The sequence below is a fragment of the Bos indicus x Bos taurus genome, chromosome 22 (genome assembly GCF_003369695.1).
Source record: "Bos indicus x Bos taurus breed Angus x Brahman F1 hybrid chromosome 22, Bos_hybrid_MaternalHap_v2.0, whole genome shotgun sequence".
Classification (NCBI taxonomy): Eukaryota; Metazoa; Chordata; class Mammalia; order Artiodactyla; family Bovidae; genus Bos; species Bos indicus x Bos taurus.
Genome location: NC_040097.1, coordinates 39,221,187 through 39,240,759, shown reverse-complemented (window position 1 = coordinate 39,240,759; position 19,573 = coordinate 39,221,187). Strand labels below are relative to the sequence as shown.

Below are 19,573 nucleotides of genomic sequence, written 5' to 3'. Positions count from 1 at the left end.
CTGGCTTTGCGCATTGAGTGCGGGCCCTGGTGCACCGTAGGGTCTCACCACCTGTTCACCGCTCAGACCAGTGACCGCACGCCAGCCCCAGCCCAGGGCACCCACTGCGGAGGCCCTCGACGCGAGCCTGGGTCCCAAGTGTACCCAGCCTTTACCTCTATCTGGGCCGTGTGCTTGGCATAAAACTCCAGAGCTTCGTCTCCATCCACCTGGCCGCCGGGTTTCAGCATGGTCTGAAGCTCTTTGTTATGTCGAGCCAACTAGAACACAAGTGCAGACAGGGCAGTCAGTTCTGTTTGCAACAGCAACACACAGCTGCCTCCTAGCTCTGGGTAGAAAAGACGCATGGGAACAAGCGGCAAGCTGGAGGGTGAAGGGGGGCCCCCCTGCACCCCACTGAGGCCTGCTCTGCATGGCAGCTATTTTGGGAGCCTGGCAGAGTGGCATGAGGAGCGCATGTCCACTCAAGGGCCCACTTTGCCCTGGTTTCCTTGGCCAGGCAGGAGGAAGGTGGGGTTTTCTATCCAACCTCACAGAGCCTTCTTAAGGAATGCCCTGAAACCTCACAGGGGCTACATTATCATTTTTTTTAAAGCTTAAATAATTTCATTTGATAATGAATGTACTTGCTCATTAAGATTGAGTAAGCTGATTTGGGCATATACTTTTTTTTTTTTTAAACTTTAAACTTTTTGTTTTGTATTGGGGTATAGCCAGTTAACAATACTGTGACAGTTTCAGGTAAATGGTGAAGGGACTCAGCCATATATATATACATGTATCCAATCTCCCCTAAATCCCCCACCCATCCAGGCTGCCACATAACACAGAGCAGACTTCCAAGTGCTATACAGTAGGTACTTGTTGGTTATCCATTTTAAATATAGCAGTGTGCACGTGACCTTCCCAAACTCCCAGGGGCTAAATTAAATGCCAGGAATGGAGGAGACAAGGAGCACAGACTTCTCAACCTGCAGCCCAATCCCATCACTGTTTTCTATCAAACGCCTCCACCTAAGAGAGGTGGAGGGGACCAGAAGCAGCCGAGTTCCCAGCTGCCCACACACCTCAGCCTGCTCCAAGCACGTCAACCTCCAGAAAGAGGAAGTGTCTTCAGAAGCCCAGCCACTTGGGAAGCGAGTTACGAAACAGGGCATTCTGGTGCCAGGGTAGGAAGTATTACTCCATCCCCCGAAAGGCAAACAAAGACAAGGCAGAGTGACAAGTTCCCAAAGATTTCCAAGTGCGATAGGCCAGGCAGCTGAGGTTTCTTTCTTGAGACGGTTAAGACAGACTCATCAATATTTATGAAAAGACTAGGACTCCTTTCAAGTGTCTGGAGACACAGTCATAAACTATCCAAGTGTCATGGCTCAGTGGGAACGCTTTTAAGAAATGTGGGGGTTTCCAAGGACATGACCCTGCGGGAGTGGAACACTGGAAGCAGCCTGGACCTCACACTCGGGGTCAGGTGGCTGGCGGTACCCGTGAGCCATGTTACCACGCGCCCAAACAACCTCAGGCTGAATCCTTACAGGAAAAGCAAGTTTAAGGGCGCGTGCATGGAATGCTGGTGTTGACTGTCGGGCAGGGGGGCCTAGGGAGGGGTCGCACCTGATGAGCTAGGATGTAGATGTTGTGTCCCACGTTTCTGGGGGAGGCAGCTCCGTCCTCACCATTCTCACCATCCTCGAACTCCACTTCACCTTGCATGTAGGCTTTCTTGATCACTTCCACCTGCAAGAAGGGCCATGGCACAGAGCCCCTGTCTCAGGAAGACCCACACAGGACGGGCAATGACAGCACACACATGGAGTCTCCCCTTCAGGGACAGACACTGCCCACCAGGCTCAGTACACTTTTCCTCCAGATGTGGACACAGCCTCAGAATCCTTCTTAATACAATCACAGGCAGCCACTGCCAATCAGCCCCCACTGACAGGAGAGGGAAACCCATCCATTCTCCCTAAACCAACAGACATCCTGTGGCTGATCTATGACTGTCTATCTTTTTTTTTTTCCCTAACTTTTAATTTTGTATTGGGGCATAGCCAATAAATGGGCTTCTCTGATAGCTCAGTTGGTAAAGAATTCTCCTGCAGTAGTGCAGGAGACTCCAGTTCGATTCCTGGGTTGGGAAGATCCTCTGGAGAAGGGAAAGGCTACCCACTCCAGTATTCTGGCCTGGAAAATTCCATGGACTGTATAGTCCATGGGGTCACAAAGAGTCAGACACGACAGAGCGACTTTCACTTTTTTTTTATAGTCAATAAACAATGTTGTGATAGTTTCAGCTGGACAGAGAAGGGATTCAGCCATATACATACATGTATCCATTCTCCCCCAAACTCCCTTCCCTTCCAGGCTGCCCATAACATTGAACAGAGTTCCCTGTTATGACTGACCTTCTGCTTTAAAATGGGACGGTGGCTAAAAAAAATGCACCCGAACGATAACATGATACAAATGAAGCGTAGAAACCAGTCTTGTCCTATCTCTTCATCTCCTCCTGTCATCTCTCCCCATCCCGTACCTTTGCCACTTCAGGAAAAACAGAAAAGAAAACCATTCGCCTTTAGGAATAGCTGATGAAACTATTTTATGGCTTCAGATATTTTCCTGTCCCTCGCAGCCTACACCACATGAAGAAAAGATCTTTAACAGATGACATCTACCAGCACTTTCTATGCGCCGAGCACTATTCTTTCAGAAACGTGAAGGCTCATCCACGCTTTATGAGATGTCAAAGATTCCCCTTGATTATGGATGAGGAAGCAGACTCAGAGAGGCAAAGGGGCGTGACAAAATTCACACGAGCGAGCTGAGCTTTGACCTTGATCTTCTCACGCCCAGAGCATGTTTCCCAGGGCATCTGAGTGCCGGCCTTCCTGCTCCCATCTGCTGGCCTCAGCTTCCTGAGAGGGGATAGGGTTGGTTCTGCCTCTTTCTCAGTTCCTCCCAGGAACCCAGCACAACACCCTGGACAAAACAGGGCCCAGTCAACGTTCATCAGATGAACCTATCAAGAATCAATCATTTAGAGAAAAAGAACACAACGCCTTCAACTCTTAATTCGCACTAAAAATTGATTACTTTCTCTAACGACTCAAAAGGCATTTCCGCCTCCTGCATCGCCACGAGGACAATACTGTGAATTACTTCTCACTGTCTGAGATCAAGCACGCAGAGGGCCACACATTTCTGTGCTGACACCAGGTCAGGCCCTGGAAATAACTGTGGAGACAACGCCCTCACTCTCTGAGCTTGTCTTCCTGTCGGTTCTTTAAAAACAAACTGAACAGACAATGTGTCGCACAGGACATGGGAGCCTGAACGCACAACATGTACATGTGCACACATATATGTGCACACGTGCTCCCGACATTAGGGTATCTCTGCTGCACTCCTTCTCAGAACCACGTTTGTTCTAGGAAGCCTTTGACTCTGCCCTGCGATTCGGGAATGAAGCTGTTCAGCCACAAGGGGGCGGCCTGGAAGCCGGTGGTACCCAGGGGGCTGCCATGTCCCCCACCCAGGATGGGGTGTGTTCTTGACTGATGGGAACTGGAGTGGGGTCCCTGCTCAGTCATCCATCCCCACTCAGGAGTGACAGATCCCAGTCTCCCCAACCCCCAGCCCCAGTTACATAAGCCCTTACGTAAACCGGGAGAGGACTTCCGTCTCAGGCTGAGAACTCACTCCTGGCCTCAGAGATCAAAGTGCTGGGCTCGCTGTGAACTTTATTTAAAGGGACACATAAAGGGACTTCAGCCGGCCCCAAGCACACACTGGGTCACCGGGCGGCAGGACAGTTTTAGTGCCCTCATTTAGGTCTGTCAGTTACAGTTTATTTGCGTGGGAAAAATTCTGTCCTTAGTTCGGTTCAGCATCTCTGCCAGTTGCTGTCTCGCAGTCTACAGCCCTGACTCCCGGCCTGGAAGTCACAGCCAGCTGTTAACATCACCCCCCAAAATAAGCAAGTGTGTTTTCTTTTTTAAAAGACCCAAAACATCAGCACCGCCCCCCTGCCCCCGCCCCCCATCGGAAAAAAAACCCCACTATTCTGTTGCCCAGGTTCTCGATACCAAGGAGAGATGTAAATTCTTGATCCCTGGACAAAGCCACAGCAAAGAGCAGCCGTGAATGAGCGCATTCCAGAAGAGTTTACCGCGTGCGGGTACCACGCACAGAGCTCTGCAGGAATCATCTGCTTAGTCTCCCTAGCAACCCTCTGGACTAGCTGATACCATCCTCTTCCTTTCAGGGAAGTAGAGCTCAGAGAATCACCAAGGTGACCCAGAGAAGGGCAGAGCTGTGGATGTGAACTCCAGGCTCCTACACCCCTCCTGGTGCCGCCTTCCCCGAGGGAAACAGCCTGGGGAGGCTTTCCCTGGGGGCTGTGCTGAAGGCAGAGGCCACCTATTCCATACAGGGGTCACTCCCCTGCCCTGGTCAGTGGCCTGAATCAAATGTTCTCTTTGCACTTCTGATTGCTGGCATCATAAAGAAAGCTCAAGGAAGTAGATACTCTGCTCCGGCTCCCACGAAGCTCTGATGCTGCTCAGCGCCAGGGCCAGGGGCTCAGTCGTCCAACTCACCAGTTCCTTGGGCCTCATGTTATAGAGGATCCGCTCAGCATTCTCACTGTCATGCCTGCTCTCCATGATGGCCAGGAGCAACTTGGACGCATTGTTCTGAATGGAGACACAAAGGGACATGAGGAGGAACTGCCAGGGGGCCGGCCTGAACCACGGGTGATCAGGGGCTGCATCCACATGTTCCGCTCCATGGGAGGGTGTGGGTCCAGCGCTGGGTTGGCCCAAAAGTTCGTTAGGGGTTTTCCCTAAGAGTGTACAAACCAGAACAAACTTTTTGGCCAACCCGATACATCCAAAACCACCTGTACCGACTGAGAAGGTGCCACTTACGACCCCAAAAACATGTCCACAGGAACAGATGATGGGCAAAGAGGCACCTACCTGTTTGGGTACAGTTTACCCTTACCACTTGGTCCATCTCCTAGTGGACATGGGACAGTTAAACAAGGGAGCTTGGTGGATCCCCTGGGACCCTGATGATGACAGTGGTCAGGAAGCCCCTGAGACATAGATCCAGATGCCTTCAGGGGCAGGGGTTGGTTATCAACACTGTGATTCAGCCTTGCAGGTCAGAGAAGGCTGACAATTAAGGTAATTCCTCCCTGACCTAAGTGAGTAGGAAACGGCAACCCACTCCAATATTCTTGCCTGGAGAATTCCACGGACAGAGGTGCCTGGCGGGCTATGGTCCATGGGATCACAAAGAATCGAACATGTCTGAGTGACTAATACTTATACTTCCCTGACCTAAAATAGCACTATCAGCTCTTATAGCCCCTAATATTATCACAGTACAGCCAATGCCAGTTAACAAAAGGGACCCAAGGGATCACCGTACGCATGTTAAACCATCATTTCCCACTATGTTCAAAGTTTTTACATAACCACTCCCTGCACATCTCAGCTTTTAGGTTCCAGGACTATGATAATCCACATGCTTCTTTGTGTATTGGATTTGAAGGCTGTTGTTTTGGTGAGAGGGAGCAGTATCTTTTTTTTTTCTCTCCCCAAGCACAGATCACAGCAGTTCCATCGGGTTGTTATGCCATCAAAAGATGGCTTTTCACAGGGAAGAAATGTCTCTAATAACCTTCAGGTTACTGGACTAGCTGAAAATGCCACTGAAATGCTGATGAGGAGCACCTGAAGGTCTCAGTTTATTTCAGGTTCTCCTCTTATATATCCTGATAAATGGTAGCCAGGGATATGAGCCTGAATGAGGTGATCCTTCGACAATAGGATTTGTCAAAGGAGTTAAAAATAGCCCAAAGAAACAAATCCACTTAAATGATAGACCCAAACTATCCATTAGCGTGGACTCTCGGTTAGAAACACTAAAATAAAATAAAAATAACTGGGTGATTCCTGTGGGCTTCTGTGTTACCACCTTCCCTAACGACCTTTCCTCTGGCACCACTGATGCCATAAATACAGACTGGCTTTTCAGCTAAACCCTGTAGGTCCAGGCTCTCCCATGACAATGACAAAGCACCCGGTGCTCCATGCTGGGGTGAGATGGAGGGCAGATCTCAACCTGCCCCAACACGGGAACGGTTAAAAAGGAAATGTGCTCAGGGAGGCTGATGTTTCAAAACGCACTTTAGACACCAGACTGGGTTGCAAGCCCAATTCTCAAAAGTAAAACTTTGGACTCAGAGAAACTTCGGAACCCCTAAGACAGGAGTGAGGGTTTTTTGTTCTTTTGTTTTTACTTTATTTTTAACTAATTTTCTTGTACATTCAAGAAATCAACATCAGGAGTAGCCCGTCAGCTTCTCAAATATTCAACAAGCTGGCTTGTAAACCCAGCGGCTTAAGCATCTTGAAGCGATTGCTTTCACCCCATAGAACTCTTTTGGTACCAGAGGGAGTGAGCATGTCAAAGGTGCTTCTACATCAGCCATCTGTTTGTATAGGATGCAAAGAAACTCATCAGACGCCAGGAGGCACAAAACTGACCGGTTTAACTTTTCCTTATGTTAACCCAGCATTGATGAACCTCCCTTCTGCTAAATCAATCACAAAACAGAAAAAGGTGTTCCCTGATACGATCAACATACAACATTTTTTTTTGGTCCTCCATAGTTTTAGTGGTACTATCCCTCAACTGGCCCTTTTCCGCAATGGGGGAAGGGGAAATGAGAGACCACAGAGGGAATGGAGTTTCCACTGTTTCTCTGTCTTCACCTTTCAGAATCAGCTTGTTAGTTCTCAGAGTCTGTCTGAATTTGCTTCTTAGCTTTGGGTGATGAGTTCCCATTCCATGTGACCTGTGAGTCGAAAAACTGATATCCTCTCCCAAGACCTTATTTGGAAGGGAAAAACCGAAGTTCTGCCTTTTACTCAGAACTTGCAACGTGGATCATTCATTGAGTTTAAAACAACTGTCTCCAGGATTTAGTTTCACAGCAGTGACCACGTCACGTGCATGGGCAACACACAACAGTTTCCAAACGCTACTGCTTTTCTGCTTTCAATTCCTACTTGCCTTCAGTTCTAACACAAGGTCCATCCTCTTCTTTCCCAGAGGGTTGATGTCATTGAGGATCAGGGCTGTGATGATGTCAATGCCATTGGATTCATGGGTGGCTATGCAGTTCTGAGAAAAGAGGCACACGCAGACATTGACACAAGGCTGGTCATGTATCAGACGTCAAAGGCCAACAGGCTGAACTGCTATTTCAACACAAGGTTTGCCACTCCCCGTCATGTCTCTAGGGGAGGGCAGCAAATTTTCCGTGAGAAAGTGGTAAAAATAAAAGACAGATGAAAATCTCTAGTTTCAGAATTAACAGTAAACAGTAGGAAAGTCCCCATGCACTGTAACTGATAAATTGGCCGCATCTAATCCAAACAGCGCAGTGGGCTTTTGTTCTTAAGGGAAAATATGGTGTGTGACTGATTCTGGGCTCTGAGCACCGGTTTCCCCTTGAAAGGTGTGTTCCATTCTCTCTACATCACTCGGTTTTCGTATCGCACACTTTTGCTTCAGGCTCGAGCTTGGAAAGCAAGTTTTAATTCACGTAATATCAGAATTAATCACCTTCCCCCAGGTAAGATCCCCGTTTGCAGCAGAATTCATACCAGTATGCTCCTTTGCACAGACCTCAGTTTGGCAGAAAAGCCAACTTGAGGTTATAAGGAAATTCACTTAGATGTCAGATAAAACCTCTCCCCCACAAGCCTCTTATAATTTTTTTGTTTGTTTGTTTCTTTTCACTTTAACTCCAACTATACCATCTGTCTCATCAGGAAACCTGGAGAGGAAAGTGGATCTAACAAAATGCTGGCCTCACAGTCATGGACAACTATGATCAGAATCTCAATATACAGTGAGTGCTCCCTCTCGTAAGCCAGGCTTCTCTTCTGAGCCAAGGTTCTGGCCTTGGATCCCAAGTAACACGGCATGTCATACCTGCCCTGGCCACTGGGTTTATCATGGGCTATTTTAAGCACTGGCCTATCCCTTCCAACTAGGAGACAGCTAGAATTTGAGTTAAAAACCACACTTGTTCTAGCATCAGTGCAAAACCTCACAAAATCTATAAGATGTCATGGATAAGCAATGACTCCACTGGGCTCCACTCCAAAAATATACTTCTTGAGAAGCATCAAGGGGTCTTGGGCATCCTTGGTGGCTCAGTGGTAAAGAATCTGCCTGCCAATGCAGGAGACATGGGTTTAATCCCTGATCCAGGGAGATCCCACATGCCGTGGGGCAACTGGGACCATGTGCCACAACTGCTGAGCCTGTGCCCTAGAGCCCGGGAGTTGCAGCTGCTGAGCCTGCGCACCTAGAGCCTGTGCTCCACAGCAAGAGAAGTCACTGCCATGAGAAGCCTGCGCACCGCGACTGGAGCGCAGCCTCACTCACAGCACCCAGAGAAAGCCCTTGCAGCAGTGAGCCCAGCACAACCAAAGACAGATAAATAAACAAAAATTATTTTTAAAAAAAGACTAACGGGTCTTTTTCTTCTCCGAATGTCAACTGTGTTTTTCTCATATTATTTTCAAATGGTCTCATGTCCAGGAAGGCTCTTCTCTCTTAAGTTAAAACCTTCTTCTGTGAGGTGGTCCCTTTTTGTGTCTTCCCTAATATTTGAAATAGAGCCCAATCTTCTGGTCTTACTCATTTACCTCCAACTTTACCATGTATTCCCAGCAAAGTTAAGAGCTGGGCCATTCAAACCAAATCAAGCTGGGCATAGACCAGGATGCCTGCTGATGCCTGGGATCAGGTCACATCCTGAAACATAATAAAATCCAGTGGCTGCTTCCTCACTGCTGGACAGAGGCCTCTGGTTCTCCTGACTCCCAAGGTCTATAGCCAGATGCTATATGACTTCTGAACTAGTCCATGTCATCAAGGCTTCAAAATGATACACCTTTTTTTCTTTTTCCCCACCTCCTCAAAGAAAAATGGAATTACCTGATTCTCATGGCAAGGTCCTTGACAGTATTCAGTCAAACTTTCCAGGGTTTGGTTGATGAGGGCCACGTTCTTTTCGTTGATATAGAGTCCCAGAAGACCAAGACCCCCGGTGGTGCTTCCACAAATACAGTCCAGAAACTGCAGTGTCTCGCACACCAAATTGTAGTTGGTCTTGTTGTTTTGGCAACGGAGGAAGTTCTGCAATTGGGGCGTCCCCAGGTTTGGGGAGCAGAGGCAAAGAGAGAGGGAAATGGTCACTCAGCCTGCCATTGTGATCATGTGTAGTCAGTTGGGGCACAGGATTGCATTGGTTAGAACAGAAGAGTCATCCCCCACGATGGTCAGCCATGGATGCGGCCTTGGCAACAGCTACGAACACTTGGCTTTTGTATGGGATGCAGTGGAGAAGAGCTCCCCTTTGACAACCCACTTCAGACTCCGAGACCCTTGTTTCTCATTTCTCCCCTTCTCGCTCCAGCCCACCTTCCCGCCCACCGCATGTTAAGTTCAGAGTCTTCTGACATTTCCAAGGACAGTGGTTTTATTGAAAAGATGATGGTGTGGTCTGGATGCTGAATGCCGCCCAGAGTGTAGTCCTGAGGGTAAATCACCACAGCATAAAGTGTCACAGGAGGGCTTACGCCACGGCCCTGGTGGGGATCTGGATTACCTCACTGGGTCACTTCCATTATTAAAGGAAGGAACGAAAGTGAATAAATGTGTGTATGCTTGTGTGTGTGTGCCCAAGTATGTATTCTCAAGGTAAACTTACAATGTTAACAAGACTTAAGAGCAGATACTTTCTCAATGAAGTAAACCAAGGCACATTCAATAACCTCATAATACAATGTCTATTTTCATACGGAGATTTTTTTTTTTTGGGGGGTCATAGACTCCAGTAATCTCTTCTTAAAAAGAGGCAAAGATTAACCACAAATACTTTTGGGCATAGTTATAGAAGTTACATATATTTGCTGTAGAAAATCAGAAAATTATCTTTCTGGATTATCTTTCTAAAAAGATAATTAAAAAATAAAATGAATGTAACTTTTGACCCGGTAATTCCACCTCTGTTACTGTTCGCAAAGTACGTATTGGATGTTTGCGACAGCACTGTTTGAGACAGAGAAGAACTGGAAGCAACCTAAAGGCTCATCAGTTGGGACATAAACAAATGATAATCCATCAACGTCTTTAATATTGTAAGTTGCAAACACCGAAGCAGGTCTGTATGTATCAATATGGAAAGATCTCTAGGATATACTGCTGAGTTAAGCAAACAAAAAGGGCAAATAGCAGATTAATAGGGATCCAGTGCTCCCATCTAAAGATACAGGAAAAGGACAGGAAGGATTCACAGTTCAGAACAATGTGGGAATGCGAAGAGGGACTTTTTTTTTTTTTTTTTAACCGAACACTTATTTTCATTTAAGCCTTCATAGAAAGAATATATTCATTGTATAATTCATGATGTACAAAGAATATATTCCTTGTACAAAGAATATATTCCTTGTACAATTAAAACATTTATAAATGCACAGATTAAAAGCTGGTAATCAAGTTTAATGCTTGACTTGTCAACAAGCTAACCACCCGTCACTGTCACCCCAACCCCAAATTAAGCTCAGTCCCTTATGCTTAAGCCTTTCTGACAAGTCTAAAAATTGGGCCATCACTCAGGTCTGGGTGGGAGGTGGGGGAAGGACAGATGTTTGAGAACCAAGTGCGCTTGCCCGTGACTACATTTCTAAGGACTACAGGAAGCCAGAGGAGGGTTCCACAGCCATTTCTTGCTCCAGTCCCTCAAAGAAGATTCTACCTGTTAACAGCCTGGCTGAACCCCACGCCATGCCATGGTGGGGTGGAGGAAGATTCACAAAGAGGATAGGGGAGGACCAGACTGTCCTAGGCTCAGATGCACAGCATGGTTCTTGAGGTCCAATTTCCTCCCCAACTCCTGCGTCATCATTCCTGCCATGCCCCTGCCTCTGCTCGGGGACACCCTCTCTCCTGCCGTGCTCGTCTCTGTCTGGCAGCAACGAACTTCTTTCTGCTCTTCAAGCACCTTTCACTCTCTCATCTCTGGGACTTCAGCTGCACTGTTCCCTCTGTCTGTCATGCTCTCCCTGTCTCCTGTGATTAATCAGAGAGTTAACTCTCTGATTAACTTCTCTTCCTTCAGGTTGGGGTCTCAAGTTACTTCTTTCAGGAAGCCCTCCATCCTGACTCCAGTGGGATCGGAGCACCAGCACTGGCAACAGCCAACTAGCACAGGGACTGTCTCGGGCCAGGGGCTTCACAAACACTGCCTGAATGTCTGAGTTAAGTTGAATGAATGGGAGAAAGAGGACTTGGGGAGTCATCAAGGCTGACATGCTTCAGACTCTCCAGGAAGGACAGTGAGCAGCCCTTTCTTGAAAGCCTCTCCCATTTCTCATGATCTTTATAGCGTGTCCACCCAGAATTTCTCCCTCCTAACTCACATCCGTTTTCTCTTATTCTCTACAAAAACTGAGGTTTTTTGCTGTGCCACTTGCTAAAGGCCCATGGGAACTCCTTCCGCGCTTAAGGAATACAGTTTACACTTAGCACATACCACTCACCCCACCTTGCCTAGGCTAGAAAAATCCTGTTATCTTTGTGGTCTTCCTTGGAGTGCCAGGGACCAAGTCAGGATGGGAAGATGAAGGACATCAAAGACTTTAAGCCTGGGCTTAAACAGACCTCAGTGGACAGAAATCAGAATCTGCATCCCTTAACCCAGATCAAAGCAAAGCCAGCCTCTCAGGGGAAGTTCAAAAGCAATGCAAAAATGGTTCAAAAACAGTCCTTCCCATCAAGGTTCTTGCTACTGTGAACAAAGCTTGCTTAAGGCAGCAACTGCCCGTTCAGCAAAGTCAAGTTCGGTGGCTTTATCTCTATTGAACATTTATCAACGGGAGAGTTAAGGTTATAAACATGACCAGAAACTCTGGGCAACTTCAAAAGGCCAGAATCCCTCCCTCTCCGGGCTTATCTGCACTTCCTTCTACCAGGGGGCTGGTCCCTCTTTCCTCATGAAATGTCTTCTCCCTCAGATCCAAAAGGAAACCCCGACCCAGAGATTCACCATCGGATCCAGAACGCTGCCAAGAGGATGGCATTCAGAGCTGCCGAATCCCGCTTAAAACCATCATTTTGAGAGCCAGACTCCTACAAGCATCTTCTTGTCAGAGCGATTTTATTAACTAGCTCAGGCTGTCTGACTTAGTGGGAGTCTGTGAAGATGAGTGCAAGCTTCATCCTTCTAAACCCTTGGTCCAGACTGCTGGTTTGCCAGCCGGGCCCTGCAAAACCCTGGGGGACCCCGGGAATGCCCCATGTCTCAGAGCTCTTATAGATGAGAAAGCAAAGCTCGAGTACTCTGTAGTTTCTATTATGAACAAAGCAGCCTTGCTTTCATCTGCTTTACCTCATACAAACAAAGAATTCTGCGGCCTTAAACAGTTTAAAATTACTGGCGTTATGGTACCCTCAAAGGTTAAATTGTTAAGTTTTTTTTTTTTTTTTTTTTAATATATTATACTCTACACTCCTTCTCCCCACAATACCAGTGTTTCTGGAAGACCAGTATATTGGAGAATGGAGTTTTGGAAGGACTCATGAAAAGGTGCTTCTGGCCACGGGGGCCTTGGAGAATTAATTCAGAGTTTTGCGAAGAGCTAAAGACAGCTGAGCATTGAAGAATTGATGCTTTTGAACTGTGGTGCTGGAGAAGACTCTCGAGAATCCCTTGGACAGCAAGGAGATCAAACCAGTCAATGCTAAATGAAATCAACTCTGAATATTCATTGGAAGGACTGATGCTGAGGCTGAAGCTCCAATACTTTGGCCGCCTGATGCAAAGAACCGACTCAATGGAAAAGACCTTAATGCTGTGAATGATTAAGGGCAGAAGGGAAAGGGGGTGACAGAAGATGAGATGGTTGGATGGCATCATTGACTCAATGGATATGAGTTTGAGCAAACTCTGGGAGATGGTGGAGGACAGGGAAGCCTGGCATGCTGCAGGCTCAGTCATGTCAGCCACGACTGAACAACAGTAAGGTACAAAATAACAACCGTGAGGATTTCCCCACAAGAAAGGGTGAACTCATACAATGAGGGCCTCCCTCTGCTTCCCCAGTGAAGATGGGAGTTCCAGGGGGAGGAGGGGAGGAAGAACAGATCCACGAAACCAGAGCTACACTCAGGAAACAAGCACCTTGGGACTGCCCCTCTGACGTTCATGGACGGGACTCTACTCAAGGGGGGTTTTTGTGTTTGGTTAGTTCAGAACTCAGCAGACATCAGCTTCTCTGAGAAGCTTTCCTGGACCTGGCTCACTGTGTTGGTTCTCCTGCTCTGAATCTACAAAACCCCTAAGATGGCACAACAACAGCCCTCAGCATGCTGCGTGGTCGTCTCCCTCTTACCAGGGGCTCCTGCTTTGTGGGGAGCAGGGGTAGGGGGGTCTCCATCGCCCTGGCTCAGGGCACAGAGCAGGTCCTTGCCGAGGTGAGGAAATCAATACACACATGCAAAGTCTTAATCTACTTTTCCTTCGGAGCCTGAGGTTGGTGGAGACCAGTGACTCTGGTGCAGGCAAACAGTACAGGGCAATGGCCACGAAGTTCAGCCTAGAAATCACCCCAGCAGCAGGGCGGGGCCCCCATCCACAAACACGCCACAGTCGAGCTGAAGGCTTTGTTTTCCTACTGGTGGGACAGCCGGGTTTCCCACGGTGTCGCTCACACTCCCTTGGCCTGTCTCCTCCATGATGGATGGTGTAGATACGGAAGGTGGAACGAATACAGTCTCCCTTCAAACAGAGAAATGCCAGCCAAGGAGACAGTCACCAGACCCTGACCTCTGGGTCATGAGAGCTCTGTCCGCCCACTGAGCTCAGCATGCAGGCGTCAGGCCAGTGCGTCAAGGGTTGACGTGTTCTATGTCCAAAGTAGGAATGTCTGAGCAACAAGCAAGAAAAAGAAGACTGACAGCCAAGATCTCACACTCAGCTGTGGACAGGGATGAAGCCAGGGATGTCAGTGGAGGAGATGGGCGGGTGTCAAAGTCTAGAATAAGCCTGAAGTCACTGCCTGGCTGACAGAAACCCCTTCGTTTTGAAGTACGGGCCAGACTTGGCTGGCTGATGACCTTGGATCTGAATGCTTTTTCAAAGCCCAGGCTCTTCACACTCACTGGATTGAAAAATCAGTACAGATGGTATTAATACTGCAAACTTCATCCAGTACCATCTCACTGCTCTTACTGTTTAACAATTAAATTCATTACTCAGCTTACCTAGGTAGAGAGTCTGCAGCAGGTTTTAAGGGCGAGCCATTTCTAGCTGTGGCATCAAATGGTCTGGCCACAGCTAACACGTGAAAAGTCATCAAACCACCTGGAGGGTCAAGTCAACAACGCAACATTTCAAGGCTGCACCTTCCCTTTGCTATGTTTGGACTACAATTATTACTTTTTTGTTTTGATGTGGACCATTTTTTAAGTTTTTACTGAATTTGTTACAATACTGCTTCTGTTTTATCTTTTGGTTTTCTGGCCAGGAGGCATGTGGGATCTTAACTTCCTGACCAGGGATCAAACATGCACCCCCTGCAATGAAGTGAAGTCTTAACCACTGGACCACCACTGAAGTTCTAGAATTATTTTCTTTTCAAACCATCATGATTCAAATAAAACCACCACTGCTAATCTATTTACTTTAGGAGGAAACATTCTATCTTAGAGGAGTTCAGGCACACTCTTTTGGTTCGGCTTCATCCCTTTTAGGCAGAGAGGAGTATTTTCCTTAACAATCAGCAGCAGAACCAGGTAATGGCCAAGGAGCCAGGCTCCAGCACGCTTCTGGGGAGTGATCGCTTCTACAGATCTGTGTCCATTCAAAACAAAGAGTGTATCTCTAGAACCCATCCTTGGCCCTTCCTGAAAAGCCTTTGCTGCTGGAGGAACTCTGCAAGGAAGAAAACAGCCTCTATCTTAATGTGGTGGTAGACAGCACAAACTCTACCCACCAGACTGCCTGGGCTCAAATGTGAGCTCTGCATACCCTAAATGAGTCCTGTGTATCTTAGTTTCTTCATCTATAAAACAAGTGTAATAATACAGGAGACACTTAGCATCCAGAATCATCTAAGTGCCCAATAAGCCTTGGCCACAACAACAAAAAGTGAACAAAGCATTTCTGGAATCATCAGTTCAACAAATATTTCTGAACATTTATGGGAGTCCCTGGGACAGCAAGGAGATCAAACCAGTCAATTCTAAAGGCAATCAACCCTGAATATTCACTGGAAGGACTGATGCTGAAGCTCCAATACTTGGCCACCTAAGGCAAACAGCTGACTCATTGGAAAATACCCTGGTGCTGGGAAAGATTGAGGGCAAGAGGAGAAGGAGGTGACAGAGGATGAGATAGTTGGATGGCATCACAGACTCGATGGACATGAGTCTGAGCAAGCTCCAGGAGGTAGTGAAGGGCAGGGATGCCTGGCGTGCTGCAGTCCATGGGGTTGCAAAGCGTTGGAGACAACTCAGCAACTGAACAACAAATGTAAAATACCAGAAGACCACTTCATTCATTCAACCAAAACATATTGATTAGAACTTTCCATGTACCAGATTCTGTAAGTATATTCAATCACCCACCCCACCACCAAGTCAAGATTTACCTGTGCACCTAAACATCAAAAAGTGGCAGGCTACCAGACAGACACAGGCGTGCACACACACACACACATCACAAATACATATGTGTAGCAGGGGCAACAACACAGATGAGCCTGAGATTTTATCCCTGAGGAGACGGTGGGGAAGATGAGACAGAGAAACGCTTCGGAGGTCAAGAGCAGTCTGGGCCCTCAGTTGGAGGAGACTGGCTGAAGGGAGAGGAGCCCACAAGTCACAGACAAGCTGGGAGGAGATGAGAGGAGCTTGGGCTCCCCGCCCGCACCTCACGTCCGCCCCGCCCCTGCCCCGCCCTCACCTGGAGGTCCCGGTTGTGGTTTTCGCACAGCAGCTGCAGGAAGCGGAGGATGGGCTGCATGATGGTGATGACCGCGCTCATCTCCAGGTCGTCCTTGTTCTTGTCCGCCGCGGCCTGGGCGCCCTCCCCGGACTGGTAGTGGTCGTCGGGGTCAGCTTCCCTTCTGAAGGTGGTGAAGGCTTTGCGGGTGGCGGCAGAGGCCTCCAAGAGCTGATCCCGCACCTCTTCCGTAATCTGCGTCGCAGGCTCTTTGGCTAGAACGCAAACGTGAGATGGTCAGTGCTGCCGAATCCTCTGGAACGCTATTCACCACGCCAGAGACGATGTTAAGAGACCTAAGTTCTGCCATCACTAGAGAGCCCCTCAAGGTTGGCAAAACGCTCCAAGATGGCACCATCTTCTCTCAGCCCTTAGAATTAAAACTGAGTCGGGCTCTGCCAGCTCACTTGTGGCTCTAAGGCATCACCTCAGCTTGCTCTCATTTAGAGGAAAAGTGGTAGAGGTTCTGCCAGCTTCACACACCTATGACTCTGGGCCTCAGCTTCCTCATCTGTAAAATGGGGAGAACATTACTGAAGTCTTTCTCTGAGAGGGTTCCCGAGAGGGTCAACATAAGCTAAGCAAATGGTAATTACTGTTACTGTATGACGATCGATGGAATCCTTTACGGATCCCCAGGGCACCGTGATTTGATCAAGCACTTGATGTGTATTAATTACCTGGCTCACTTCTCACACTAACCCTGTAAGGTAACCAGGCACTAGAGTTAGGGGCATTAGACTCTGTTGCCGGACTGCCTGGGTTCAGATCCTGACTCTGGTATACTTACTACTTTCATGTTCTTAACAAGTTAATTACCATTCTGATGCCTCAGTTTCCTGGTCTGTAAAATGGATGTAAAATAATTTATTTTACAGTGTTGACCTGAATTCTAAATGAAGTAACACATGTAAAGGACTTTGGACAGTGCCTGGTTCGTAGGAAATACTCAGTAAATGTAAGCCTTCCTTTTTCTTCTGTTTATCCCCATTCTACACCAGTGGTTACCAACTAGGGATGATTTTGACCCCATTTCCACCCAGGGGATGACAGGAAATATCTGGAGAGATTTCAAGTTGGAGATAGGCTACTGGTACCTACAGGCTTCCCAGCTGGTGCTAGTGGTAAAGAACCCACCTGCCAAAGCAGGAGACATAAGAGAGGTGGGTTTGATCTCTGGGTCAGAAAGATCCCCTGGAGAAGAGCATGGCAACCCACTCCAGTATTCTTGCCTGGAGAATCTCATGGACAGAGGTGCCTGGCGAGCTACAGTCCATGGAGTCACAAAGAGTTGGACACGACTGAAGCAACTTAGCATACACGCGGGGGCATCCACTGGGTTGAGGCCATATATGCTGGTACACAGCCTGCAATGCACAGGACAGCCCTGACAGCGATGGATTGTCCAGATGTCCCACGTGCTGTGGCTGAGAAACCCAGGCCTCAACTTAAAAAAATAAGGCTCAGATCTGCTCGAGGCCATCTGACTCTAGCACTTTTGAGTCTACCCACTCCCCAGTATTACTTCTCTTCAAGGAAGGTAATGGATAAAAAGCTTCATGAACTTTCAAATATTTTAGAAAATAAGGGAGGATTAGATAATGCCTTTTGTTTTAAAGTGTGTATCTTCCTCAACTTTCTCGGACATTAAATGAAAATTACAAGAAAAGATTATCAGTGGATTTTCTGCCAATAAAACACTGGTTTGACCAAGAAAGTATTAGTGTATTAAACCTTAGGAGTTTCCCAAGCAGCAGGAATTCAGTTCAGGTTACATGTTGTTGCTGTTGTTTAGTCACTAAGTCGTGTCCAACTCTTTGCAACCCAATGGACTGTAGCCCGTCAGGCTCTTCTGTCCATGGGATTTCCTAGGCAAGAATACTGGAGTGGGTTGCCATGCCCTCCTCCAAGGGATCTTCCCAACACAGGGATCAAAACTGAGTCTCCTGCATTGCAGGCAGATTCTTTTACCACTGAGCCACTCTTCCAGGTTACATAGGAAGAGTTTTATCACAATCAGACTGGTTTTATTCTTCTGAAAGCCCCAGTCAGAATCCATCTGGGAGTCTAGAAGTCCTGTAAAAATGAAAGGAAAACCAGGGTTCCTCCCATGTTCCCAATCCAGCTGACCCCAGAGCTGCGAGCAGGGGGGTGTTTACCTTTTTTCCGTGACGGGGCATCCCTGTCCACCTCGTCATCTTTCTTTTTATTTCCCAAGTCACTGGTGTTCACGGTCACTGTTGCCTTGATTTCCTGCTGGGCCACCTTCATTCGGTCATAGAAAACCTTGAAGAATTTCTCCGACTTCTTGTCTTCTGTCAACCGGCAGAAAAAGGAGTGCTGCCAAGGAAAACCCATGGTTTTTTCCCGACACTGTGACACACCAGTTACTGAATCCCACTCAGGACACCAAAACCTCACGAGGATCAGAACCAGACACAAAACCTGAAAACCTATCTCAGTTTGGACCGAGGTTCAACGCTGTTTTTTGCACTGTCATTCACTCGATTCGACAGCCTGAGTGTGTCTACAAGGAGCTTTGAGAGAAAACTGTCACGTCTTGGCTGAAGAAGCCATACCGGCCTGGGAAGCCTGCTAGGGGGTTGTGGGCAGATTTTAGCTAACTAAGCACAACTCCCAACACACACAGATATCAACTCCAGTAACAATGAAAGCAGAATGTATTTTTGGTAATTGTTGCACGGCCAGTCATGTTTAAGGACATCTACGAACCCTCCTCTTTGCAAACCCCTATGAATATATACAGATAAGTAAGACATGCAACCTGCCCCTCTAGGGCTCCACACCAGATTACAATGACATGCCTGTAAGGAAGACTGAAACGTGTAACAAGTGCTCCAGAAGCTACAAAGACAATTATATTATAGATGTTCAGAGCTGGCAAGGATGACATAGGTCTGGAGTGATCCCAAGATCTTCATGGAAAAGGTGGTTTTCAAATGAGGTCTTCAAGGGCAGGTAGAGAGGAACAAGCTTACAGTTAACAGGTAGTCTGCCTCTTGGATACGCACTTGTTTTTTTTGGACCCACTGCAAGCAATAGTATACATTGTTGATGTGAAAACACAATATGGTGTCTCAACTTCGTTTACGAGCATTCTCTTTTCACCCCTTTGCAAATACCACGCTGTTGTGGATTATTTACATAAAAATACAATACGGTCAATTTCCAGAGGAATAAAACAAAGCTCCAAACAATGTATTTGCTTCTCCGGGTTGGAGCTTTCTGCCAATTTCACTTCCTCCCCCATTTGGAGAGATGGCACTTCCCTACAGAAGGTAACCCTAAGCTTGAAATCCCAGAAAAAAACAAACTCTTATCAGCCTCACAAAGCCCCTCGACTCCTCCACCTCTCACCCCCGCACACCCTGAGCCTGATTGAGCAGCCCGCCGCCCCGAAAGCCACTGCGTGTCCATCTGCCGACACGCAACTTCAGCCACTGTGGCCCCCCTTCC

At 47.6% G+C, this 19,573-nt stretch overlaps 1 protein-coding gene across 7 annotated transcripts in view; it reads right to left on the bottom strand.

Moving 5' to 3' along the window:
- The window catches only part of ITPR1 (inositol 1,4,5-trisphosphate receptor type 1), a 352,733-nt gene that overhangs the window by 62,958 nt on the left and 270,202 nt on the right, over positions 1–19,573 (bottom strand). For all 7 annotated transcript variants that reach the window (XM_027522186.1, XM_027522187.1, XM_027522189.1 and 4 more), the window contains 7 exons: positions 18,256–18,436; positions 16,058–16,311; positions 9,028–9,228; positions 7,087–7,197; positions 4,599–4,694; positions 1,615–1,737; positions 156–260 (listed from right to left, as the gene is read on the bottom strand). In XM_027522186.1, the coding sequence (XP_027377987.1) occupies positions 156–260; positions 1,615–1,737; positions 4,599–4,694; positions 7,087–7,197; positions 9,028–9,228; positions 16,058–16,311; positions 18,256–18,436 (1,071 nt within the window). The remainder of the gene's footprint in view (positions 1–155; positions 261–1,614; positions 1,738–4,598; positions 4,695–7,086; positions 7,198–9,027; positions 9,229–16,057; positions 16,312–18,255; positions 18,437–19,573) is intronic.